We start from the raw sequence: 26,666 nt of genomic DNA on the forward strand, positions 1-26,666 counted from the left end.
TGCATATCAGAAGTGCCGGGGAAGCTTGTTAAAATCACAATGCCCAGGTCATATCCATACCAATTACATTAGGTGTCTGGTGGTAGAGGCCAGTGTCAACGTTATTTAATGTTCCTAGGTGATCCCAATCTTCAGCACAGTTGGGAAGCCATTTCATTAGTTTCACATTCCTTCTTCCAAATTTCTAACATTGTTAAATGATAATATTAGTTTGTATCCACTATCGAGTATATAAGGTTTGTTCTTCCAATCTACTATCCAATGGCATGTAGTAGTTTTTTCAGACATGTCCATGAGTGAGTAGAAAGTTGCCAATTAGAACACTGCAAAATTATTGTTGCAGAAAAGATTCACTGAATGGGTGCTTAGTTGAAAGTTTGACGAAAATCAAACAAACAGGATATTAGCCACCTCAAAGTATCTTCCCTAAGATTAGTTACAAAAGGAAAAAAATAGTAACTTTACAGTGAGAAACCTGGCAAACACTCTCTCAACTAAATGATCATGGTTAACATCACCAATAATAAGACATATTGACATTGTGTACCTCCCAGTATGATACCCTGAGAAGAGCACATAACTTTCGTGATATTCTTGCCCAAAATGCATAACTTCAGTCTAATCAAGAGAAAACATCAGACAAACCTAAATTGAGAGATATTCTCAAATTAACTGACGCTTCAGAAGTGTCAAGTTCATGAAAAACAAGGAAAGATTGAGGAGTGTCACAGATTGGAAAAGGCTAAGCAGACATGACGAAGATTGGATCCTAGAACAGAAAAAGGACATTAGTGGAGTAATTGGTGAAGTTCAAGTAAAGTATGTAGTTGAATATTACACCAATATTCATTTTTTAGTTTTTATAATTGTGCTATGTGAAATATTAACATTAGGGGAAACTGGGTATAGGAGAACCCTACTATTTTTGCAGTATTTTCGTAAGTCTAAAATTATTTCAAAATAAAAAGTTAAAGCAATTCACAGGAATGCTATAATGCTATATATCATTTTCTGCTTTTCTTTCCCCTGAATTTATACTTGAGACTTATCTATGAATTAGGTTGTGCATTGTGGTTTTAATTTGCATTTCCCTATGACTAATGATGTTGAGCTCATTTTCATGTGCCTGTTGACTATTTGTATACTATCTTCTTTTGTGAAGTGTTCAGTTCTTTTGGGGATGAGTATTTTTAAAGCTTTTAACACTTATTACCTTCCTAAAATTGTACCAATTTATTATCTTCCTTCTAGCAGTAGATGAAAATGCCTCTTATATTCTTGTTAGTTTCTATGCTCTCATACTCATGATGGAAGAATGGAAATAACACTTTTCCTTGGCACTTTAGATTAGGTCTCTTTTTTAACTGTCTATAAAATATTGTCTTCCAGGAAAATGGCTAATGGACAGGACCGGGTAGTTGCTCTAGTGGACATGGACTGTTTTTTTGTTCAAGTGGAGCAGCGGCAAAATCCTCACTTGAGGAATAAACCTTGTGCAGTCGTGCAGTACAAATCATGGAAGGGTGGTGGGTATGTATCATAGTTATTGTAACTGTCAACTACTGTTCTAATCTGTAAGAATGCAATGCATGGCCCTATGCTAGGCATTTTTGAGATGTCTGAACTGCTGTGTTTGAAATTAAATAGTGGCATCTGTGCCCAAAAAGTTTCTATTATTATATGTATAGCCTATTCATGATAAATCTTAATTATTTGTGCCTGTGTCAGGTAATATTTTTCTGTTCCTTTCTTTTGGTAACCTTAGAATAATTGCAGTGAGTTATGAGGCTCGTGCATTTGGAGTCACCAGAAACATGTGGGCAGATGATGCTAAGAAGTTATGCCCAGATCTTCTTCTGGCACAAGTTCGTGAGTCTCGTGGGAAAGCCAACCTCACCAAGTAAGAAGGAAAGATGATTTGAGGGGAATGGAAGGGTTGGAAATATTATTCCATGAGGCTAGGATCTGATTTTTCTAATTTGTTTTGTGTAAATAACATCTGAAAAAGTTATCTTTGGTCAGCCAACTTTTCTATGGGACTGTTTCAGGAACAGTTCAGTCATTATAACCTATAATAATTACTGCCTTGACATCCTTTCAGTTTCTTATTTAAAAATGGGTTGTTATACTTAAAACTTAATATCAAATTACATGTTTGCAGGCCAAGTCTGAAGTGTTTGAAGTAACTAAATTGACTGTGAAACTAAGAGTTTACCAGAGAAGACTTAGTCAAACTGGCATTCTAGTGCAATATCTAGAATTATTTGCCAGAATGAAACAGTTTCAAAGGAGATTTACCTTCTCTGTTTTTGAACTGAGCTGTCTCTTTCCAAATTTTAGAAGGTTAGCTAGCCTTGGAATGAGAGACATGTACAAGCATAGCCAAGTTAGAGGTAGGTATAAGCCCAAGCCATTATAATAATCCTAATAGTATGCATTGAGCTTATGTCATATGCCAGGCACCAGGTTAAGCTCTCCATAGGCAATGTCTCTTAAATCTCACATTGCTATGTGGTATGTTTTAGTAGTACTCTCCCCCATACACACATCCTCCCACACACAGACAAGGAAAGAAGTTTAGAGACATTAAATAAGTTCCTACAGCTAAAAAGTAGAAGACTGAATTTTTTTCTCTTTCCAGTATCCACATTCTCACACTACATTATACTGTGTGGTGTGATGTGTAGGGATCATGGTTTGACTTGGGACTTGAGATATTCCTGAATTCACCTGTGAATTGGAAGTCTAAAGGTAGAGTGTCATAGCCAACCACATATTGAAGTTATCACCAGAAAAGATAGATTTGACCGGAGCTTAATACTTTAATCATAAATTAAAATTAATTTAGTTAGTGGACATAATGTAATTTCCCAGAAATATAGTTGACTTCAGAGTGTGATTTTAAAAAGTCACATGCCACCAACTTTAAACTTTTTGAAAGGCAGTTTTAGAAAATTTAGGAGAGAATTTATAGGCCAGAGAATTATTAAGACTTGATCATTTAAAATTATTATTTTAATAATTGACCTGAGATACAAGATTATAAAAATTAAAATATGATTTGCAGAAATGTATATACACTAAGTTTATTAAATATTCTTAAAAATACTTGAGTAATTTGCTTAAGAGGCTGTGAAGGAACACTAACTACTGCAATAGAGTATCCTTTCTTTGCTCTGGCCACATAGATCAGTTGGTTAGATGATCATCCCAATACACCAAGGCTGCAGGCTCAATCCCTGGTCAGGGCACATATAAGAATCAACCAATAAATGGAACAGCAAATCAATGCTTCTCTCTCTCAAATCAATCAATAAATGTTTAAATTCTTTCAATTGTCCTTTCCTTGCTCTGTTTGTGGGTGAGTGTACGGTGCTCGCTCTCTCTCTCTCTCTCTCTCTCTCTCTCTCTCTCTTTAATATGTTTTTATTGATTTCAGAGAGGAAGAGATAGAAAAATCAACAATGAGAGAGAATCACTGATTGGCTGCCTCCTGCATGCCCCCTACTAAGGATTGAGCCCACAACACAGGCATATACCCTTGCCCGGAATCAAACCCTGGACACTTCAGTCAGTAGGCAGATGCTCTATCCACTGAGCAAAGCCAGCTAGGGCCTCTCTCTCTCTTTTAATATATTTTTATTGATTTCAGAAAGGAAGGGAGAGGAAGAGAGAGATAGAAACATCAATGATGAGAGAATCATTGATTGGCTGCCTCCTGCATGCCCCCTACTGGGGATCCAGCCCACAACCTGGGCAGGTGCCCTGAACTATGGCCTCTTGATTCATAGGTTGACATGGAGCTCTTTTTTATTTGAATCTGACTATCCTCTCTCCAGCCCAAATAATGACTGAAAGAAAAAAAGCTGTCTTTCTCTAATTCTTTCATTTGAGAATGTTTTAAAACAATAATTATACCAGTTTTGATAGATGTTTTGGTGAAGTGCAAATATTTTCATTTTTATGATAAATAAAATAGGTTCAACAGGAACAAAGAACTTATTTAAATTCCATAGCAAGTCCAAAGCAAAGAAAACATCCACATATTGCCTAGAAAACTAGCTACATTGGCCAGAAAGCTGCTTGTTAGGATTTGAATAGACGTATATGGTGAGATTGGTATCCCCTAGCAGAGGGTGTCTGCCTGCCCAGACACATTACCACATTCTAGGAGTTTATCTTCAACTTGATAATTTGAATGTTAGTATATTCAGAAGTGTTTGGACTTTATTGGTTTTGTGTGTGTGTGTGTGTGTGTGTGTGTGTGTGTCTGTAGCAATAACCAGCTCACATGTTAATCAAACTGAAATATAAAATCCACACGTCACTTTGCTAGTTTATAAATAAAAATACCAGCCTGAGAAAGACAAGATACTTGGGTTCACTAATCAGTGCAGTGTTCCCTCTAAGTTACCTCTTATTTGAAGACAAAGGTCAAAGCAGAATACTATGTGGGTGTATTTCATATAGAATACTATATGAAAATAACAAAAGGAATAGTAGATGATCATAGTAAAATATTTTCTAGTTAAACTAGTTTGAAGCATTTCTTTTCTCTTTAGCGAGATACTTGTCACACAGATATGTTCATGGTCTAGATCAGTGGTTCTCAACCTTCTGGCCCTTTAAATGCAGTTCCTCATGTTGTGACCCAACCATAAAATTATTTTCGTGGCTACTTCATCACTGTCATGTTGCTACTGTGATGAATCGTCATGTAAATATCTGATCTGCAGGATGGTCTTGGGCGACCCCTGTGAAAGGGTCGTTCGGCCGCCAGAGGGGCCGCGGCCCACAGGCTGAGAGCCGCTGGCCTGGAAGCTTTCTACCTTGGTGAGCTGGAACTGCACTGCAAATGTTTGCCTCCGTGGTTCTTTTTCCTTGCTTTGTTATTGGCCACCTTCTGCCTTATCAATTGGGTTACCATCTAGTCTCTGACAAGCCAGTCTTCTCTTTAAGGAGTTGTTACCCTGGTTATGTATGTTATTATTCTATTATGAGGGGGGATGTGGCCCACAGTCTCAATGTTGCCTCCACTTAGTGCCTACATGTATAATCGTACTTTTTAGGTACCGGGAAGCCAGTGTGGAAGTGATGGAGGTAATGTCTCATTTTGCTGTGATTGAACGTGCCAGCATTGATGAAGCTTATGTAGACCTGACCAGTGCTGTACAAGAGAGACTGCAAAAGCTACAAGGTCAGCCTATCTCAGCAGACTTGTTGCCAACCACCTACATTGAAGGATTGCCCCAAGGCTCTGCAACAGCAGAAGGGACAGTTCAGAAAGGTACTTCATAGCGTCATTTGCTTCTGCTTCCTGCCTTTGGAACCTGCTTTGCTTGGTCACACTGATACTTCTTGGATTGCTTGAAAGGAAACTTAAACGACAACCTGAATGAATCACAAGGACTCACATAGAAGGATATGCAAATTCTCTTATCTTTCCAGGTATATGGATGTTTAAAAGCGTGGACTCTGTATGAAATCAAGTTTCTCTTCCGATATGACTAGGGCAAGTTAGAGTTATCCATTGAAGTCTGACTGAGCACTTTCATCATTTTGAAAGTTAATTTATATTATTGTAACTTGGTTTCTTTATCAAAAGAAGGGTGAATTTTTTTTTAAGGGAGACCTCAAGTACCGGGAGTTGAATCACTCAAAATTTCTAATCAGTTCACAGCACACTGTCAATGAGCTATGCAAAGGCCTCTCTCATTTAATTTTACTTCTTTTCCCCTTCATTGTGATTGCTCCCACTCCCTCCTGACCTCATACACCCTTTTGCACCTACCAATATATCGGTATTTGGCATATCTTCTTAAGTATGTATATGTCTTTATAATTATACAATGTTGCTTTGTGTATGTGCTTTTTACATTTTTGCTTTTTAATTACAGTAGAGTATTATATTTATAGAGCTCATTCTTTTTCTTAATTTTCTCTCAAAATTAAGAAAATGGTTGATTTTATAGCTCTGTCTGTATAGCTGTGTGTTTTTAGAGAGAAAGGAAGGGAGAGGGATAGAGAGATAGAAACATTGATGAGAGAGAAGCATCATCAGCTGCCTCCTGCACACCCCCTTCTGGGGATCTAGCCTGTAACCCGGCTTACCTACCTGGCAAAAACTTATAATTTGCATGAAATGCTTTAAAAAGAAAATGTACCCCTAACCGGTTTGGCTCAGCGGATAGAGCGTCGGCCTGTGGACTCAAGGGTCCCAGGTTCGATTCCGGTCAAGGGCATGTACCTTGGTTGCGGGCACATCCCCATTAGGGGGTGTGCAGGAGGCAGCTGATCGATGTTTCTCTCTCATCGATGTTTCTAACTCTCTATCCCTCTCCCCTACTCTCTGTAAGAAATCAATAAAATATATTAAAAAAAAAAAAAAGAAAATGTACTTGCTGGTTAAAAATATTTTCTTAGACTAGAATAAAATTAGGGCAATAAAATATTTGCTTTCGTGATAATATTAGATTATGGTGGTTCTAAATACCAGACCTAAGCGAATCTGGGTCTTACATTTTTAATCAAATATTATGAAAGGGGAATTCTGTGGGATTTCCCAGAGAAAATAATTCTTTCTGTATCTAGAAGCTTTTCAACAGGGTGTTCAGACATTTTTCGTAGACATTTTCTAGTACTGTTGATCAAGGCTATATTCAAAACAGTGTATCTATTCTCCCCTTCATTTGTAACATGTACTTTTAAAACTATTATTTTGTAACATTGTTCTTATTCAGAAGAGCTCTTTCACTGAAAAAAAAACAAAACACCACTTTAAATATTGGACATTAGTCAAAAGAAACTGTCTGGGTACAAATGTGTAGCAAATTAACTTCTTGGGGGTAAAAATAAGGCAATCTGTTATTACTTGTAGAAATAATATAGATTTCTCCAGAAAAACCTCCAAGAGAGTTTAGCTTATTTCTAGTTACAGTGGTTAATTTGCCATGGGTTTCATGTTTTAAAATAAGATACGCCTTTAACATGTTGTGCTGAAGGGTAGTAGAACTATCTAGGGAAGCCTGTGGAAATAACCATTGAGAAATTACTTTATTCTCTGATCCTGATATAGGAGAGTTTATCAAGCTGGAGTCGCAGATCCTTTAGTTCTATAGGGGAAATAGAGTGTAGAATAAAAATGTGCCGCTTCAAAGAGGCAAAGTTGTGGTACATAACCATTTGACGATGAAACATGCCATGATTTCTTTTTTGTTTGTTTGTTAATCCTCACCCAAGGATATTTTTCCATTGATTTTTAGAGAGAGTGGAAGGGAAAGGGAGAAACAGAGAGAAACATGATGTGAGAGAAAGACAGCAATTGGTTGCCTCCCACACATACCTAGATCAGGGCCAGGGATCAACTGAGGTACATGCCCTTGACAGGAATCGAACCTAGGACCCTTCAGTCTGTGGACACACTATCCACTGAGCCAAACCGGCTAGGGCATGATTTCTTTATTATTCTAGGACCAAAGTCAGAAATGTAATGATCATAATAAGGAAGGTTGTCTTTGGTCTTAACTTTGTGTATCACGTTCTTTTAAAAAATACGTTTTTTACTTCAGAGAGAGGAACGGGGAGGAAGAAAGAGAGAGAAATGTCAATGATGAGAGAATCATTGATCTGCTGCCCCCTGCACATTGCCTACTGGGGCATGTGCTCTGACAGGGAACCCAACTGTGACCTCCTGGTTGATAGGTCGATGCTCAATCACTGAACCATACCAGCAGGGTGTGTGTATCACATTTTATTGTGTAGCTTATTTAAGTAAACATTTGAAATTTCTTTTATAATGCTGTAAGTCATTGGTTCTTTGTTTTATTTTTTTGTTTTGTTTTGAGGGCTGCATACTCTTTTGAAAATCTGTTGAAAGCTATGCACCCTTGCTTGTCTCAGAAAAACATATATACACGTAAGACAATTTAGTGTGCAGTTTTCAGGAGATTCACAGATCCACGGAAACCCACACACCTCAGAATAAGAACTTTTACTATAAATTACATTGGTTTTTGGCTAATACTCATTGAGCAGCTCTCTGGCTGATGATGGAACATACCTTTGTTGGTGGTCAAATATTCACTCAGATGGACATGCTCCTTTTTTTCTAGACTTATCTTTCTTATCTATATACATTTTTATTTAAAATGCTAGTGTTGCCTAGTCAGCGTGGTTCAGTGGTTGAGTGTCAACCTATGAACCAGGAGGTCATGGTTCAATTCCTGGTCAGGGCACATGCCGGGGTTGCAGGCTCAGTCCCTAGTGTGGGGTGTGCAGGAAGCAGCCGATCAATGATTCTCTCACATCACTGATGTTTCTGTCTCTCTCTCTCTCCCTCTCCCTTTCTCTCTGAAATAAAAAATATATATGTTTTTTAAAAAATGACAGTGTTTATAAAGAAGTCTGAGGTATCTGTTGCTTTAATATGGCCAGTTTAAATATTAAGCTTTCAGATTCAGTGATATATTATGTATAGAGTTCAGAATATTGCAATGTCTAGTGAATGGTTTATGATTGCATGGCATATTCCTGAGCCTTCATCTGATATGTACAAGAAAAAACTGATAACAGAAATTAGCTGATCTAAGTACATATAACCTTTACCATTCTGATTCTTAATGGGTTCAAAGCTAGCAGTCCTGCTAAGCATGCTGCATTTGCAACTTGGTATTTTCTGTTTCCGAAACAGTTGTGTGTGTGTGGAAAGTTTAAGTAGTAGGATTACTTAAAAATAGTACTGAAAAATTGCCAGAGTAAAAAATTTCCCTTTAGGGCCATTTTGTAACTAGTTTGTGTTCACTAAGGAACTCATTTGTTCTTTCCTCCTTTGCTTGCTCTTAATTCATTTCTTTCTTTTTAAAAAAATATATATTTTTATTGATTTTAGAGAGGAAGGGAGAGGGATAGAGAGAAACATCAATGATGAGAGAGAATCATTGATCGGCTGCCTCCTGCATGCCCCCCACAGGGAATCAAGCCCTCAACTCCGGGCATGTGCTCTTGGCCAGAATAGAACCTGCGGCCCTTCAGTCCGCAGGCTGACGCTCTTATCCACTGAGCCAAACTGGCCAGGGCCACATATTAAATAGCTTCTGAATGCATATGACATGAAACAGTGATGTATTGATTTCTTTCTTTCTAAACACATATTAAGTAGCTTCTGAATGCATATGACATGAAACAGTGATGTATTAATATAAACTATCATATATAAACTGTCAAAGGTAAAAGTTTTAGAAGTTAAGAGTCCTTGCTCACTTTGAAGAAGTAAGCTGCCATGTTATGAGAGGGCCTTTGACGAAGACCCCATGGCTAGATTCTGATTGCTGCCCTCTGCTGACAGCCAGCAAGAAAACAGGGGCCTCAATCCTACAAGCTGCAAAATGATAAATTTTGACAACAACCTGATGGAGCTTGCAAAGCACTAATCAGCTTTCCAAGGGATTTATTTCTCTTTTGTAGTTATGGTCCCTGGAGTTATGGAGTCTAGCTAGAGGTTTAGCAGTCTAAGCCCGAAGTTTTGGCACAAGTCAGCAATGCTCACTCTTATGCCTGTTCTATTCAACATTGTACTGGAAGTACAAGATGGTCCGTTCAGGACAGAAGAGGAAATAGAAGGAAAAAGTAAACTTTCTTTGCAGGTGACATTACCATGCTTATAGAAAAACCCTAAAAAGTCCTCCACCACCAAAAAACACCACCACCACAAAAATAAAATAAGTGAGATTAGAAAGGTTACAGGGGAAAGGTCAATCTAAAAATCAATTGCATTTCTATATAAAATTTTAAAATGAGAAATTGAGATTTTCAAAGCAATATTATTGGCAATAGCATTAAAATCATGAAATTATCAGAGAATGTAAATAATACATGTGGAAAACCAGGTCAGTAAAAACATCACTGAACCCGGCTAGCGTGGCTCAGTGGTTGAGCGTCAACCTATGAACCAGGAGGTCACGGTTCGATTCCCAGTCAGGGCACATGCCTGGGTTGCTGGCTCCATCCTTACTGGGGTGTGTGTAGGAAGCAGGAGGACAGTAACTCACAGCTAACAATTTTCTGGCCCAACAGTCAGTGACTCTATCATCATTGATGTTTCCATCTCTCTCTCCCTCTCCCTTCCTCTCTGAAATCAATAAAAAAATATTTTCAAAAAAGAAAAGGAGTCCAGAAATCCCCACAATTTCAGTAAGTTGTTTCACAAAGCTATTACTAAATACTAATAAATGGTTGGATGTTATACTTAGTGTTCTATGGGGTGCAGTAGACAATCATTTTATAGACAATAAAACCAAAGCTTAGAGAATTATGTAACTTGCTCAAAGTCACACCATAAGTTGTGAAGCCAGTATTTGAATCGGTCCTGACTGTGGAATGTGTTCTTTTTACAATTATGCTAGACTTGTTGCATATGAGAGCTAAAGGACTTTCGTGGGACACCCTAAAGTTAGCTAGAATAGTTGAAGAGGATCTCATGATAGATAAGACTTGAGATAAGCCCTGAAGTACAGATAAGATTTATTTAAGCAAAGGGGAGAACAGGACAGAGTTAAGGAGTAAGAGTAGGGAGATAGAATGTAATGTCTTGAGGTAGAAACATGGCATGTTCAGGAAATTTAAGGATATAACAAATTTGGGATTAGTGGAAGATAAATTTAAAGGGCAGTGGGCCCTAGCCAGTTTGGCCCAGGGGATAGAACATCGGCCTGTGGACTGAAGGTTCCGGGTTTGGTTCCTGTCAAGGGCACATGCCCAGGTTGCGGGCCTGATCCCCAGTGGGGGGTGTGCAGGAGGCAGCTGATCAATGATTCTCTCTCATCATTGATGTTTCCATCTCTCCCTTCCTCTCTGAAATAATAAAAATATATTTAAAAATAAATAAATAAAAAGGCAGATGGGCCCTGCTGGTGTTGCTCAGTGGGTAAAGTGTTCGCCTGTGCACCAAAGTGTCTTGGGTTCAATTCCCAGTCAAGGGCACATACCTGGGTTGCAGGTTCCATCCCCAGCCCTGGGTAGGATGCATGGGGGAAGCAACCAATCAATATCTCTCTCAAATCAATGTTTCCCCTCCCCCGCCCCTCCTCCCCATCCCCTACCACCCTCCCTTCCACTCTCTCTAAACACCAATGGAAAAAGTATTCTCAGGTGAGGAGTAACAAACAAAAAAAAGAAAAGAAAAAGGCAGACAGTTGTCAGTGCCAATTTATAGAGTTGATTATTTTGTAGGTGTGAGAGAGTCAGTGACAATTTTGAACAGGCATTTAAGATCGATAACATTGGTATTTGAGAATGTTTAATTTGTGGAGACTGTGTAGAAGGCATGAATAAAGAAAACCTGAATAAAATAGGATGGTTAAGATGGATATGTGAAATATTTTGAAGTAGGCTTTCACTAAATAACTAAATAATGAGGAATAAAAGAAAAAAACAAAATTATTTGTTTTTTAAACTTTCATTAGAAATTGATCTCTCTTGTAAGTACCAGTCTTCAAAATTGGCTGCCATTTCTGTGAAAACCTACATATATCTAAAGTACCTGAAATTGAAGCATTCCTGCATTGGATAACACAAATAAAATTCTGATTTAAAAAAATTTCTAAATGTGACCTCTCAACTTTTTCAGAGGAGATGCGAAAACAAGGCTTATCGCAATGGCTTGATTCCCTTCAGTTTGATAACACCCCCTCTCCAGACCTACAGCTCACCGTGGGAGCAGTGATTGTGGAGGAAATGAGAGCAGCCATCGAGAGGCAGACTGGGTTTCAGTGTTCAGCTGGGATCTCACACAATAAGGTGAATGCTAATGGCGGATTTCAAAGAGAAACATAGATCCTGTCCTTAATATAGCACGGATAGATATAAGTGGGGCATTGAAATCATTACATATATACTTTGCAGCGGGTTTCTGTTTGTTTATTTATTAAAATATTTTTATTGATTTCAGAGAAGAAGGAAGAGGAAGAGAGATAGAGAAACATCAATGATGAAAGAGAATCATTGATCAGCTGCCTCCTGCTGCCCCCTACTGGGGATCGAGCTGGCAACCTGGGCATGTGCCCTGACTGGGAATCCCAGACACTCAAACCACTGAGCCTGGCTGGGTTTCTATTTAAAATTCATGTTGAGGACTAAGTAAAAGCCTAAGTAATTCTTTAACATGAGAATCAACATTGAACATGTACTTTCTTAAGAGCCCTGGCTGGTTTGGCTCAGTGGATAGAGCATCGGCCTGAGGACTGAAGGGTCCCAGGTTCAATTCCAGTCAAGGGCACATGCCCGGGTTGCGGGCTCCATCCCCAGTGGGTGGCGTGCAGGAGGCAGCTGATCAGTGGTTCTATCTTATCATTGATGTTTCTATCTCTCTCTCCCTCTCCCTTCCTCTCTGAAATCAATAAAAAATAATAATTAAAAAAAGTAATTAAAAAAGGCCGAAACCGGTTTGGTTCAGTGGATAGAGCGTCGGCCTGTGGACTGAAAGGTCCCAGGTTCGATTCCGGTCAAGGGCATGTACCTGGTTGCGGGCATATCCCCAGTGGGAGATGTGCAGGAGACAGCTGATCGATGTTTCTCTCTCATCGATGTTTCTAACTCTCTATCTCTCTCCCTTCCTCTCTGTAAAAAAACAATAAAATATATTTAAAAAAAAAAGTAATTAAAAAAGAAGCAAGCTGAAAAATTTGCAGAAAATGCTTATTTATATAGTTGCATCCAAAGTATTTCCTTAATGACTGAACTATCTAGAAAGTAGGAGGCTAGTCTTTGAATCTATCTATTTTCTTTTTATTTCCAGAATATTCCAGTATTATCTGATTTCTTTTAAGTTTCTTTTTTTTTAGATTTTTAAATTGATTTTTAGAGAGAGAGGAAGGGAGAGAGAAAGAGAAACATCAAGGTGAGACCAGAACATTGATGGGCTGCCTTCTGTACACCCCCTACTGGGAACCGAGACCAAAACCTGGGCATGTGCCCTGACAGAGAATTGAACCGGCAACCTTTCAGTGTATGGCCAACACCAGCCAACTGAGCCACACTGGCCAGGGCTTATTACAGTATCTCATTTCTTATGTGGAGTGACCTAGGTGTTTTATGCTTTGCCTATTCCCCCATTCCTAGTAAGAGAAATGAAAGAGTAAAGTTTTATTAATTTGAACACTATTTTGATTTATGGGATATGGGCAGTTTCAATCCAGGGGCAGAGTAACTGGTTTTCTGATTAAAGTTCAGTGAGGGCCTGGGGTGTTCTTCCCCTTCTGACTAGGCTCAATAATTGGGCAGTGGCTGAGTATTGGTTACTACCTTCTCCCCCCTCACTCCGATAAGAGGGAAGTTGACAAACTACCCAGAAGAATTTGGGTGTTTTTGTTTTGTTTGTTTTTCTGCTTGGGTGGAGGAAAACAAGTCTCAATGTAATAATTTAAACCAGACTAAGTATTGCCCAGTAAAAGTTCCAGAGAATCCCTCCAATAAACTTAAAGAATCATTTTATACTTTCCCCAACAATTTAAGTTGTGATGTGGTACCCCTGAAGTATCTAATTCTTTGAAAGAGTTCTCAAGAATTTAAATCTGTTTTCATTTTGAAGTTCTGTGTATAGTATAAGATGTTTACTGTTGGAGGATGATTCTGAGCCCAATCATTATGAGAGGTACTAAATTAGGGCAATATGTATTAAATCCAGGACTCATGGACTAACCATTAATCAAGAAATGTAAATAGCCTGGCGTGTAGCTCAGCGGTTGAGCATTAACCCAGGAACCAAGCAAGAGGCTGCTGGTTCAATCCCCTGTGTGGGGCTTGCAGGTGGCAGCTGATTGATGATTCTTCTCTCTCATGGATGTTTCTACCTCTCTATCCCTCTCCCTTCCCCTCTCTCTAAAACACATTTTAAAAAAAAGAAATGTAAATAAATGGGTAAAACAAATTTGTTTCATCGTTTTCATATGAACACGTTAAGAAATGCATCATAAGTTTCTTCTGCAGCTTCTCTGCTTTTTACCCTCTTGAAGTGGGAGAACGGGGGTGGAAATTACTAAAGGAAAGCCGATAATGGAAGATCTGGAAAGAACTATGTGGATAATGATGGTGGGTCATGTTTTCCACTAAGGGTGTTGTGCCCAACCAATGTTTAGAGAGGTTGAGTTTCTGGTTTTGTTTTTAATGTGGACACCATTAGTTACAGCCCTTAGCTGTGCCTGCATGTGTATGTGTATGTTAATATTCACCAGTTTTCTGTGAGGGTGTTGACAGCAATGAGGTTTTTACACTTTCCATCCTCCAGGTCCTGGCAAAACTGGCCTGTGGACTACACAAGCCCAACCGCCAGACCCTGGTCTCACATGGGTCAGTCCCACAACTCTTCAGCCACATGCCTATTAACAAAATGTAAGTATTTGGGGAGCGCCTTAACTTTCACTCAGAGACATCTGAAGGCATTCCTCTGGTTGTAGTTTCTTCTGTTCCTTAAGGATTGGAGCCATGGAAAATAGGTACTAAGGAGGTGGGAGGGAGATAACACAGAAAATTTTGAGAAACACACAGACTTTTTTCCTTAAAATCAATTCTGGATTATCTGTGGAAGATACTAAATACTGAATTTTCAAAAATGAACTGATTTTTAGATGTATGTTTAACTTCCCTCTAGACTTTTTATTCAAATCTGTTACTAAATAACAAAATAAATAGGAGTTCTACTTCTTCTAATATCATATCAAGGTATTCAGGGCTACTGAATTGCTCACAAACTGAGGCATGAAAGAAACCAAACAAAGTGAATATCTAGGTCAGTGATGGCGAACCTATGACACGCCTGTCAGAGGTGACACGCGAACTCATTTTTTTGGGTTGATTTTTCTTTGTTAAATGGCATTTAAATATAGAAAATAAATATCAAAAATATAAACCTTTGTTTTACTATGGTTGCAAATATCAAAAAATTTCTATATGTGACACGGCACCAGAGTTAAGTTAGGGTTTTTCAAAATGCTGACACGCCGAGCTCAAAAGGTTTGCCTTCACTGATCTAGGTTGTGCCTACCAATTATGTGTCCTTTACAAGGGTTTATAATATTGTTGAAGGGACAAGACAGGGCAGGTCAAAGCAACTGTGAGAGTGTTATCATGAGAGTGTATGTGATTGCTAAATGAATTGTACAGGGAGTTACCAAAGTTCATAGAAGAGTAGTTTCAAAAGGATTTATGAAAGAGGCATGGGATTTGGCATAATTTGGAGAGTCAGATGAGACTAGAAGAGCAATAGCGATTTGGACAACATTTGAACACAAAGAGGGAAAAAGTATGAGGTATTTTTAGTGAACTGGGACATAAACTAGTTTAGCTGGATCATATTAAGGAGGAGAAGTGATGAAAAGGTCAGTTGAGAACAGATTATAGGAAGCCTCTAAGGCCAGGCTGATGATTTTTTACCTTATTCTTAAGTATAAAAGCTTTTAGCTTATGGATTTGTTTGGGGGCTGCATTTAGTAAGGTCTACTCTAGGCCTATCTTTAGGTTAATTTTAATCCCAAAATGGGACAGTAGATTCTATACAATTGAAAGTTTGCTATATGATTGGCTTAATGACGAATTAATGACTTTAACCTTTTATTTTTGCTATTGTTAATCTTCCCAGGTCCTAACTCCCAGAATATCTGAATTCCCAGAATCATCTAGTCTTATACTAGATATCAATATTCTACAGGACCTGTATGTGCTCTTATTTTCCCTGAATCTTCTGGAGAGCTACTTACACAAGCAAAATGTCTTTGCTGCTAAATAGATATTTAGGATGTGACCTGGAAATCTCTGTCTTTTTTGTTAGTCGTAGTCTTGGAGGGAAACTCGGGGCCTCTGTCACTGAAATCCTGGGGATAGAATACATGGGTGAACTGACCCAGTTCACTGAATCCCAGCTCCAGAGTCATTTTGGAGAGAAGAATGGGTAAGTGATTGCTAATACTTTTCAATCATAGCTCTTATTATGAGAATACTAAGTTCAAATATAGACCAAAGAATTTAGTAGTCTAGGTCTACCTTTAGGTTAGCATTTGCTCCTTGAGGTAATTTTATTTCATTTTGCTTCAAAATATTAGATAACTATGAAAAAAATTAGATAACTATGGCCTGTCAGTCTAGAGTAGTTTTTTCATGTACCTAAATAGGTTGATAGGAACTGTTACTTTGAAGCTTAGATATATACAAGTACATCATCTATGTATGCTAAGATGCTGATATTCACTTAAAATCCTTGTATTTAGGCTTAGTAAGTACCAAAAAACTTGGGGATATAAATCAGTGGCTTGCTTGGCACTTTTCCAAAAATACAAATAATGTCTTGGTTTTGAAAGCGTAACCAGCATTCCACTCCTTGGCAATATATTACACTGGAGTTCATTGGGAAGGGCAGGGATTCTGTTAGAGGTAAGGTATACTTAATTTTGGACAAACGTTTCCTTTTTCATGAAGGTGATAAAAGGATAGTATAATATAGGTATTTTGTTTTGTTTTAATAAGAATAATCATTTGTTTTCACCTTAAACTTTTTGGCTGGTTTTATTAGATCTTGGCTATATGCCATGTGCCGTGGGATCGAACATGATCCGGTTAAACCCAGGCAACTACCCAAAACCATTGGCTGCAGCAAGAACTTCCCAGGAAAGACGGCTCTGGCTACTCGGGAACAGGTCAGCAGGCTTTTTTTTTTTTTCCTTTGTGGGTGCCAGAACCAACGGTCACCAGCTGCCCATATACCAGCACATTATGCTTCCAAAATCTTGATGTCAGTTCCACATGTAGAGCAATCAAGCTGCCCAACGTGCTCATGATAGCACCCCCTTTTAGGCTGGTCTTCTTGGCAGAACATTGCCTCTCTCACGGGGGTTAGGTTTGGGTACTGCAGAAGTTTAACAAGTTAGATGGAAACTTTATGCTGTAAAGTATGAAGTAAATAGAGTTCTTTTGTGTGTATTGAAAATTGACTAGTTTTAATGTGATTTATTATTTTTTGTTTTCCTCCTGAAAAGAAATAAAATAGTAGGTGAAAACTCGGGAGGCCTAGGCTATTGTGTCTTAAGTTTGTGTCTTTTTTTTTACTCTCTTTCTTCTCAGAGCTGGAACATGCCTGAAATTCACCTGATGGCATGCCAGCAGGAAAAGAAAATGAAAAATTATAACTAGGGCAGGTCAGAGTACTGAACATTTCTATGATGTTGGTCCCTTGGTTATAGGGAAAACTTTCTTGTACACTTCTGTTTGGGGGAGAGCTTAACAAATCTACCATCTAGTTCTATAATAAACTACAATTTTAAAATGAAAGATTAAAATATCAATACTTTTTTTAGGTACAATGGTGGCTTTTGCAGTTAGCCCAGGAACTAGAGGAGAGACTAACAAAGGACCGAAATGATGTAAGATTTTCTTTCTTTATTCCTGGGGTGAGCTTTGGGATTTAACATACCAGTTTAAATATCTTACCTTATGGAGTAGAAACAAAGATACAAAAATATACCAGCTAAGAACTTTTAAGGAATCTTTTACCTGCTTCCATAAAAGTCAACATGATCTTCGAAAGCCTGGATCTGTAAACATAAGACCTGATATTCCTGTCTTCCTCATTACCATTTGCCTCTACTTTTTTGTGTATGTCCTTTTTTTCTTAACTTTCAAAAAATGTATTGATTTTTAGAGAGGAGGGGGGAGAGAGAAACATTGATTTATTGTTCCTCTTATTTATGCATTCATTGGTTGTTTCATGTATGTGCCCTGACGGGATCGAACCCATAACCTTGCTGTATATCGGGATGATGCTCTAACTAACCGAGCTACCCAACCAGGGCTTTGTGTATTTCTTTATCTAACTACTTCTGCAGACCTGAATATGCAGTGGATCTTTATCAGAGTACAGAGCCATTAAGCAGGACATTTAGAAATTGGACTGTAAATTATTGGACTTAAACATAGTCCAATAATTTACAAAGAAGCACTGACAAAGAAGTACTGACAATTGCCCTGGCTAGGTGATTCGGTTGTTTGGAGTGTCGTCATGAACACCAAAAGGTTGTGGGTTCAGTTCCTGTTCAGGGCACATACCTAGGTTTCAGGTTCAATCTCTGGCCAGGGTGTGTATGGGAGGCAGCAGATCAATGTTTCTCTCTCTCCCTTACTCTTTAAAATCAACAAAAACAGTTTTAGCTCTGGCCGGTTTGGGTCAGTGGTTAGTGCATCAGCCCACAGACTTAAGGGTCTTGAATTCAATTCTCAGTCAAAGGCATATACCTTAGTTGCAGGTTCAATCCCTGGCCACCTGGTTGGGGCTCAAGCAGGAGGCAACCAACCAATCAATGTGTGTCTCTCATGTTGATGTTTCTCTCTCTCATGTCTCTCTTTTCCCACCCCCTCCCTTCCACTCTCTCTAAAAATCAGTGGAAATAATATACTCATTCCTTGGGTGAGGATTTTAAGAAAACCGTTTTAGAGACAGTGTTAAGTCAAAGACCTGACATCTGATGATTTGTTTCTCTATCTACTCTCCTAAAAAAACCAAACCCAGCTTTATTGATGTATATTTTACATACCATAAGATTCACTTGTTTTAAAAAATTCACCCATTTACAGTATACAGTTGAGTGGTTTTAGTATTTTCCAGTTGTTCAACTATTCCACAATCAGTTCAAGAACATTTTCATCACCCAAAAAAGAAATCCTATACCTCTTAGCAGTTACTCCCCCCGTCCTAGGCAATCACTAAGTTTCTGTCTCTATAGACTTACTATTCTGGTCATTTCATATAAATGGAATAATATAGTATGTGACCTTTTGTGAGTGGTTTGAAATCTTTAAGTTAAAATAATATTTTTAAGGTTCACCCACATTGTAGCATGTATCATTATTTTATTCCTTTTTATAACTGAATATTCTATTGTATAGATATTACATTTTGTTTACCCATTCATCAGTGAGTGGATATTTGAGTTGTTTCTACTTTTTGGCTATTATGAATAATGGTGTTGCTATGGGCATTTATTTACAGATTTTTATATAGACATCTGGTTTTCATTTCTCTTGCTCCTATATAATTAATACCGAGAATTCCTGGGTCACATGGTAACTCTGTTTAGCATTTTGAAGCTGTTGCTGCACTCTTTTATATCCCCAGCAATATAAGAGAGTCCTAATTTCTCTATATCCTTGTTATTGTCTTTTTATTTTATTTTATTTATTTTTTTAGCCCTACTAGTGGGTATAAAGTTTGTGGTTTTCACTTGAAAACCTTATTGTCCATTTTCTTATCCTTTGGGGAGAAATGTCTGGTGAGATCCTTTACCCATTTTTTAAATGGGTTATCTATTGCATTTTAGGAGTTATTTTTATATTCTGAGTATAAATCTCATCAGATATATAACAAATTTTTCTCTCCCATTCTCTGGGTATTCTTTTCATTTTCCTGATGGTATTGTTTGATAGGCCTTTCCCTTTTGAAACATCTGGGAGCCCTACAAGTCAACTGTATACAGTCAGGAACTACCCAAAACTACCTGTGTGCCCCCTTTTAGCTGAATGGTGGGGAATGTTTGTTCTTTGCAGTTAATAAAGAGAGGTATGATCCCAGTTTATTGTTGTGAGCCTATTTGACGTTGCCCACTAGGTGTCGCCCGTTCTCATCTCTACTAGTATAAGCCTCTGGGACTTTCTTCCCACTTTGCAGCGCAACTCAATAGGTAGGGATGCCTGTAAATTAATCTGTCTTTAAGCTTAAAAGGACTTTATCCCCAAAGAATTCTGGACATAGAAGATCATATCTCTTTACTTTAAAATATTCTAGCCCTAGGTCAGTGGATAGAAGGTCGGCCTGCAGAGTGAAGGGTCCTGGGTTCGATTCTGGTCAAGGGCATATGTCTGAGTTTCGGGCTCGATCCCCAGTGGGGGGTGTGCAGGAGGCAGCTGATCAATTATTCTCTCTCATCACTGATGTTTCTCTCTCTCTCTCCCTCTATGAAATCAATAAAAATATATTCTAAAAATAAAATAAAATATTCTAGTGGTTTCCCTTCACACTTAAGTCTCGTGTGGATTTATTTCATTTTATAATGACCAATATGATTTGGTCTCTTGTTACGTCTCTAACCTCATCTCCTATCCTTTCCCCCTTACTCACTCCGCTCTAGTGTCCGCTCCACTGGCTTCCTTCCCTTTTATTTAACACAACAAGCAAATTCTCACCTTAGCACTTTAGTACTTGCTGTTTCTTCAGCCTGGAGAAGCTTTGCTTATATTCTTAAAATTTGCTTCCACAGTTTATTTAGGTCTCTGCTTAAATCTCACCTTCTCGAAGAGGCCTTCTCAGCTACCCTCTTACATCAGCAGCCTCCAGCACTCTCTGCCTTATTATGCTTTTTTTGATAGCCCTTTGTAGTCACTTTTATTACAGGTCTACTTGTTTAGTATTTGTAGCTCCTACTACAACATAAGATCCATGAGGGCTGCCCAGCTGGTGTCGCTCAGTGCTTGAGTGTCAACCTATGCACCAAAAGGTCACCAGTTTACTTCCTAGTCAGGGCACAAGCTCGGGTTGCAGGCTCAACTCCCAGTGGGGGACGTGCAGGAGGCAGCTGATCGATGTTGATGTTTCTCTCTCATCATCATCAATGTTTCTCCTCTCCTCTCTTTCTCTACAAAAAAAAAAAGAAAGAAAGAAAGAAAGAAAGAAATCCATGAGGGCCTGGACTTTTGTTCTACCCTGTATCTCTGCCTATATGAAGTAGGCATTCAGTTATACTTGAATGGTTTAGTCAACAGACTCCTTTTATAATTGCCAATGTGTATTCTTTCAGGATATACAACTCTGTAGGAATTGTATTTCAAAGTATACAAAAATACAAAATTCTATTTTTACTCCCAAAATAGTTGCTACTCTTGGCTTGTTTGCCTTAAGGGTATTCCTTCTCAGTAACATCTTTTGATTTTGAGGGTGTCCCAGTAATAGACTTTTTACCTTCTTATATTTCTGCCTCTTGACCTTTGTTTCTTAGTTTGCTTTGCAGCAGGAGCATTCAGATGCTTAGACTTCACTAGAAAAGTGAACCAATGATCTTGCTGTCTGGAGGCAGGCTCACTACACTGGATCTTCTAGTGATGGGCTATAAGAAGGGGGTGCTCGTGAAAACTTCTCTCTTATTAAGCATCAGAGCAGATTAAAGAACAAATCCACTACTCCATCTTGACATCCTAGCTTGGATCTTCCATTCAAACAGTTAGTTATAAGAGTTCTTCCTTCAGCCACAAAATAGAATATAGTACTACAGGTATTTGTTATCATCTTCCTGCATAGACACCATAAAAAGAACATTCAGGAGAGTCCATTTTATTTATTCTCTCCTCTTTGCATCACCTGTCAAAATTTCCTAGATATCCTAATAATCATCCAAATTGTATCTTCTTTAATTTCTTCTTATCCACCAAAATAGCACAATTCTTTTTTTAATTTCAAATTAAACTTGACTATTTCCAAACCATTCTGTCACCCTGGTTCTTTTAATGTTCTCTCACACAGTTCAGTATACAGAATCCAGATGCTCACGGTAACTTTATTTCTGGTCTTAATCCTTTTATACCCACAGAATGACAGGGTAGCTACCCAGTTGGTTGTGAGCATTCGTGTACAAGGAGACAAACGTCTCAGCAGTCTGCGCCGCTGCTGTGCCCTTACCCGCTACGATGCTCACAAGATGAGCCATGATGCATTTGCTGTCATCAGGAACTGTAATACTTCAGGAATCCAAACCGAATGGTGAGTTCCTTTCTAGCTCATCTTTTCAGAAGAGACTTATACCCTGTCTTGCTCTAAAATTAGTGGGTAATAGAAACTTTCCAGCCAGGGTAGTTGTGACTCTGGCTAGCAGGACCTAATACTGAGAGCAATAGTCATGCACAAAGGAGAGAAACACAGTAGAAACACCAGCAAAAAGACAGCTTAGCCGCAACTTTTTTGCCTACACTTGGTGCAATCCAATTCCCAGGGGTAGGTTTGAGAGACAGAGTGAGTCAATACTATCCTTACCTGTATCATTTGCAATAGTCAGGGGAATGACCAATTGCACTTGGGGGTACAGAATTAAAGTTTCAAGAACACAGCACACTTGGGAACTTCTTTCTCAACTACTTGATTTTTCTATCTTAAAAGCATCTTCCTTGATAATGAAACCCACACTCATTGATAACCTCTATCTAGCATCCAAACTCAGTTACAAGCTCCATGGTACAATACCAAATGTCATGTTAAATAAACTTTAGTCAGTCATGAAAAATAACCAAATACATGATTGGATGGTGTTCATTTACTATCCAGATACTATTTTCAATGTTGGAATCCTTTAACTATTTAACAGCCCGTTACATTTTTTAAAAAGTATTCCAGTCTGGCTGGTGTGGCTCTGTGGTTGAGTCAACTTATGAACCAGGAGGTCACTGTTTGATTCCCGGTCCCGGTCAGGGCACATGCCAGGGTTGTGGGCTCAGTCCTCAGTAGGGGGCATGCAGGAGGCAGCTGATCAATGATTCTCTCTCATCACTGATGTTTCCATCTTTCTCTCCCTCTCCATTCCTCTCTGAAATCAATAAAAAATATAAAAGAAATTTAAAGAAAGGAAGCCTGTCAGTGTTAGTATCAGGTGGTGCCCTTTTAAAAACAAAATGGGTGAGAGGTTTTTAAAAAAAATTTTTGTCTAAATTTTCTGAAGCTCTTTGTTACCCCGAGTAAAGTTTCTTGCCCTATCCCTGAATTACAGCAGCTCTGCAGCAGTATCGTATGAAAACAGTAAAATGTAGCTGTCAGGGGATTCAGCTTACACATATGTGACTGGTTCACCAAGTCAGCAATTCTCAAGATGGTGTCCTAGATCAGCAACATCAGCATCATTTAGGAACTTGTTAGAAAGGAAAATTCTCTGTCTATCCCAGGTCTATTGAATCTACATTAATCTGATACACCCTAAAGTTTGAGAATCAATGCAGTAATAATTACCTCTTGTGGCAGAATCAGAATCCCAGGCACTTATAATTCAAATCTGTGACCTGGTGCTAATCTTGTTTTTTGTTGTTGTTTTTTTTCTTTCCATACAGGTCCCCTCCCCTCACAATGCTTTTCCTTTGTGCTACCAAATTCTCTACCTCTGCCCCTTCATCTTGCACAGACATCACCGTCTTCTTGAGTAACGATTCAAGTCCTCTGCCAAAGGTACCAATTACCAGCCCAGAAAGTAAGACCCAGGGAAGTGGCCCTACGGTGACAGCCACTAAGAAAGCAACCAATCCTTTGGAATCCTTTTTCCAAAAAGCTGCAGAAAAGCAGAAAGTCAAAGAAGCTTCACTTTCGTCTCTCACTGCCACTACCCAGGCCCCCAAAAACAATTCACCACGCAAGGTCTCATTATCTTTCCAGACCAGCGGTACTACAGGAATCGAGCCCTTCTTTAAGCAGAAAAGTCTGCTTCTGAAGCAGAAACAGCTTAATAATCCTTCCATCTCCTTCCCTCCACAAAATCCACAGCCTAGTCCTAAAAAGTTAACAAACAATGTTCCAGCAGAATGTCCAGATTCTGCCCCTGTCTGTGAGGAGGTTTTGAAGCTAGAATCCTGTAAAGCAACTCCTGCAGAGATGGATTTGGCCCAGAACAACCCCAGTGGGCTTGCTTCTCTAACTCCCCAGTCTGCTCTGGAGGGGGCTCAGAAGACAACCACTATCCCGAGTCTTCTGGCTACTGAGGATCAAGTGTCCTGTGAGAAGTGTGGTTGTCTGGTACCTGTGTGGGAGATGCCAGAACATATGGACTATCATTTTGCACTGGAGTTGCAGAAATCCTTTTTGCAGCCCCACTCCTCAAACCCCCAGGTTGTTCTTGCCAGTTCTCCTCAAGGCAAAAGAAATCCCAAGAGCCCTTTAGCCTCCAGTAACAAACGCCCTAGGCCTGAGGGCATGCAGACATTGGAATCATTTTTTAAGCCATTAACACACTAGTGCTGCCCTCAGGCTTGCTACAAGGTTTTTAATATTTTATTTATAACCTGGGAAATGGAAATATGTTCACTTTTCAAGGAAATTCATACCTTGATAAAAAATTTTCTAAGAAAAATAATGCACTTAAATGCTGAGTTAAGGCTCCCATCTCTTCGCCGGCATGGATCCTGATTTCATTGCTGACAGAGATGTAAAAATTCATCTTCCAGAGATACAACTGCTTTCAGTTTTTAATTGTTAAGTGTTTAGGGAGGCAGTCATATAGTTAAAAATGTGTGGATCTTGGAGCCTCAGAGATCTGGTTCCAAACCTGGTTCTGCCTCCTAAAGGATATGGCGCTGAGCAAGTCACTTTCCTCACTTTTCCTCATCCCTGAGATAATGAGCAAAATAAAAATAATGCCTTACAGGTTACTGTAGATTAGGAACAATTTATTAAAGTACTGTAGCACAGAAAAGGAACTGAGTAAAAAAAAAGTTTTTTAGAAAATTTCCCCTTATCTCTGTGACAGGGGTCACTCAGTAAATACTGAATTTCATACAAGCAAACTGTATGATAACCAGTTTTAGCCATTGGCCCTTCTACCTCTTGCATCATGTCCTAATGTACGGGACTGTTACTGCACCACTTCAGGAACTCTGTTTAATCATGACTTCGATAAGTCATGATCAGAACTAGATCAGCTCTAGACCTTTGCTACTCTGAATGTGCTTTTCAGGAGCAGCAGCAGCAGCAGCTTCATCAGGGGCCTTTTTAAAAAAAATATTTATTGATTTCAGAGAGGAAGGGAGAGGGACAGATAGAAACATCAATGATGAGAGAGAATCCTTGATCAGCTGCCTCTTGCACACCCCCTACTGGGGATCGAGCCTGCAACCCAGGCATGTGCTCTTGGCCGGAATCGAACCTGGGACCCTTCAGTCCGCAGGCTGACGCCCTATCCACCGAGCCAAATCAGCTAGGGCAGGGGACTTGTTAAAATCATCTCAGCCTCACCCACCTCAACTGAATCAGAATCTGTATATTAACAAGATTCCTCAGGCTGTATCTTAAAGTTTGAGAAGTACTGATCTAGAAGATACCAACAACCAGCCAGGTTTGTAGAGAGCATTTACTTAAATTCTAAAGTACAGATTTAAGGGGTAGTACTTGGGCCTTCAGGGTCACTGGGTGTTCATCTCTTTCCTACTAAAGTGACTATTTAGCTTAAGGGTTTTCAATTATTGTAGCTTTTTTGCACTTGTCCATGTTTATAGTACTGTATTCTTAGCTCTGTTCTTATATGTGGAAAGTCAGCTTTTCTGATATGGGGGAACCTTGAATAAAACTGAAGATGAAGGATAGTGAAGACATTGGGGGGGGGGGATGGGAGAGAAGACAGAAAAGGGTGGGGGAATGGGAGATATCTGTAATACTATCAACAATAAAAAATATATAAAAAACTGAAGAATTGTGTTTTGTGGTGGGGGTAGTGGAGAAGTAGGGAGAATGTGTACATATCCCCCCTCCCACACATACACTCAAACCAACTGCTTTTTAATCTTATAAACTGGGGATCTGTATTTACTTTGAAGATGGGGGAAAACATTTGAAAACCTCTAGGTCTAACAGAAAATTTATTCCTCCAAAAATAGTTTCCTTTTTTTATTGCAGTTAAATATCTAATAAAAGACAGTATTCACTGTATACATGGTCCTTTCCCTACTAGATCTGCAGTTTCTTGGAGGTAAGAATTCTTCAGAGTCTTGCACATAATAGATGCTTGATATTCACTAAATGAAACATAGTAAAAAATTTTAGATAGTTACTAGAACTGGAGCAATCAAAATATACATACTACTTGGGGGAGGGGGGGCAGAGAGCTGCTTTATGTACCTTTTTATCCTGCATGTCCCATTGACATAGCAGAGTGGTTCCTGAATATGTCTCATTAAGTACTGAGATGATTTTCCAAAATTTCCTTTCTCAATCCAGGAAAAGTTAAAAAAATTTTTTAATAAAAAATAATTTTAATTTAAAAAACATTTTTGTTCTTTAACAGGTGATTTGTGTATAGGTTTAATATTTCAAATCCATTTATGACCTAAGTGAAATTGTTTTAATTCAGTTGTTTATGACAGGTTTTGAAAAGTTGCTTTGATATAAGGATGAATTATGCCAGCATGTGATCATTCTGCATCTGTTGTTGATAAGCAGTCAGAAGCCCAACTGGAGGGTCCTGCTGGGGGCTTACCAATAGGAACATGTGGAGAAGCAACAATGGTAAGGGGATATCCTATATAATAGAAGCCTAATATGCAAATCAACCAAACAGCGGAACGACTGGTCACTATGGTACACACTGACCACTAGGGGGCAGACGCTCAATGCAGGAGCTGCCCCCAGGCCAGCCAAGGTGGGTGCCAGTGGGAGGCCCCTCCCCCACCCCCATCACCCCACAGATCAGCCCTGATCGCTGGCCAGGCCTAGAGATCCTACCTGTGCACAGATTTCGTGCACTGGGCCTCAAGTTTAGACTATAAATACTGAGAGTTTGTGAGGACTATGAGAGTTTTGGTTTGGGTGAGACAACTATTAGCTAACCCCGTGGTCGGCAAACTGCGGCTTGCAAGCCACATGCGGCTCTTTGGCCCCTTGAGTGTGGCTCTTCCTAAGCCTT

The 26,666-nt window shown here is 39.0% G+C and overlaps 1 protein-coding gene across 2 annotated transcripts; it reads left to right on the forward strand.

The window, feature by feature from the left end:
- Positions 1–1,393: 1,393 nt before the first annotated feature.
- On the forward strand, positions 1,394–25,426 carry POLH (DNA polymerase eta; the record flags this gene model as incomplete). 2 transcript variants are annotated; one of them, XM_081093932.1, is made up of 10 exons in its annotated part: positions 1,394–1,530; positions 1,766–1,900; positions 5,070–5,287; positions 11,624–11,793; positions 14,279–14,382; positions 15,776–15,937; positions 16,556–16,679; positions 17,337–17,402; positions 21,612–21,781; positions 23,113–25,426. In XM_081093932.1, 10 exons carry the CDS (start codon positions 1,394–1,396, stop codon positions 24,005–24,007), a joined length of 2,181 nt encoding a protein of 726 aa, XP_080950058.1. In that variant the 3' UTR covers positions 24,008–25,426. The 2 variants fall into 2 exon arrangements, with proteins under 2 accessions (XP_080950058.1, XP_080950059.1); XM_081093933.1 differs by lacking the exons at positions 1,394–1,530; positions 5,070–5,287 and having other exon boundaries at positions 1,783–1,900; positions 15,818–15,937.
- Between the last annotated feature and the right edge of the window lie 1,240 nt (positions 25,427–26,666).

Source organism: Myotis nattereri (genome assembly GCF_964212035.1).
Source record: "Myotis nattereri genome assembly, chromosome: 6".
Classification (NCBI taxonomy): domain Eukaryota; kingdom Metazoa; phylum Chordata; class Mammalia; order Chiroptera; family Vespertilionidae; genus Myotis; species Myotis nattereri.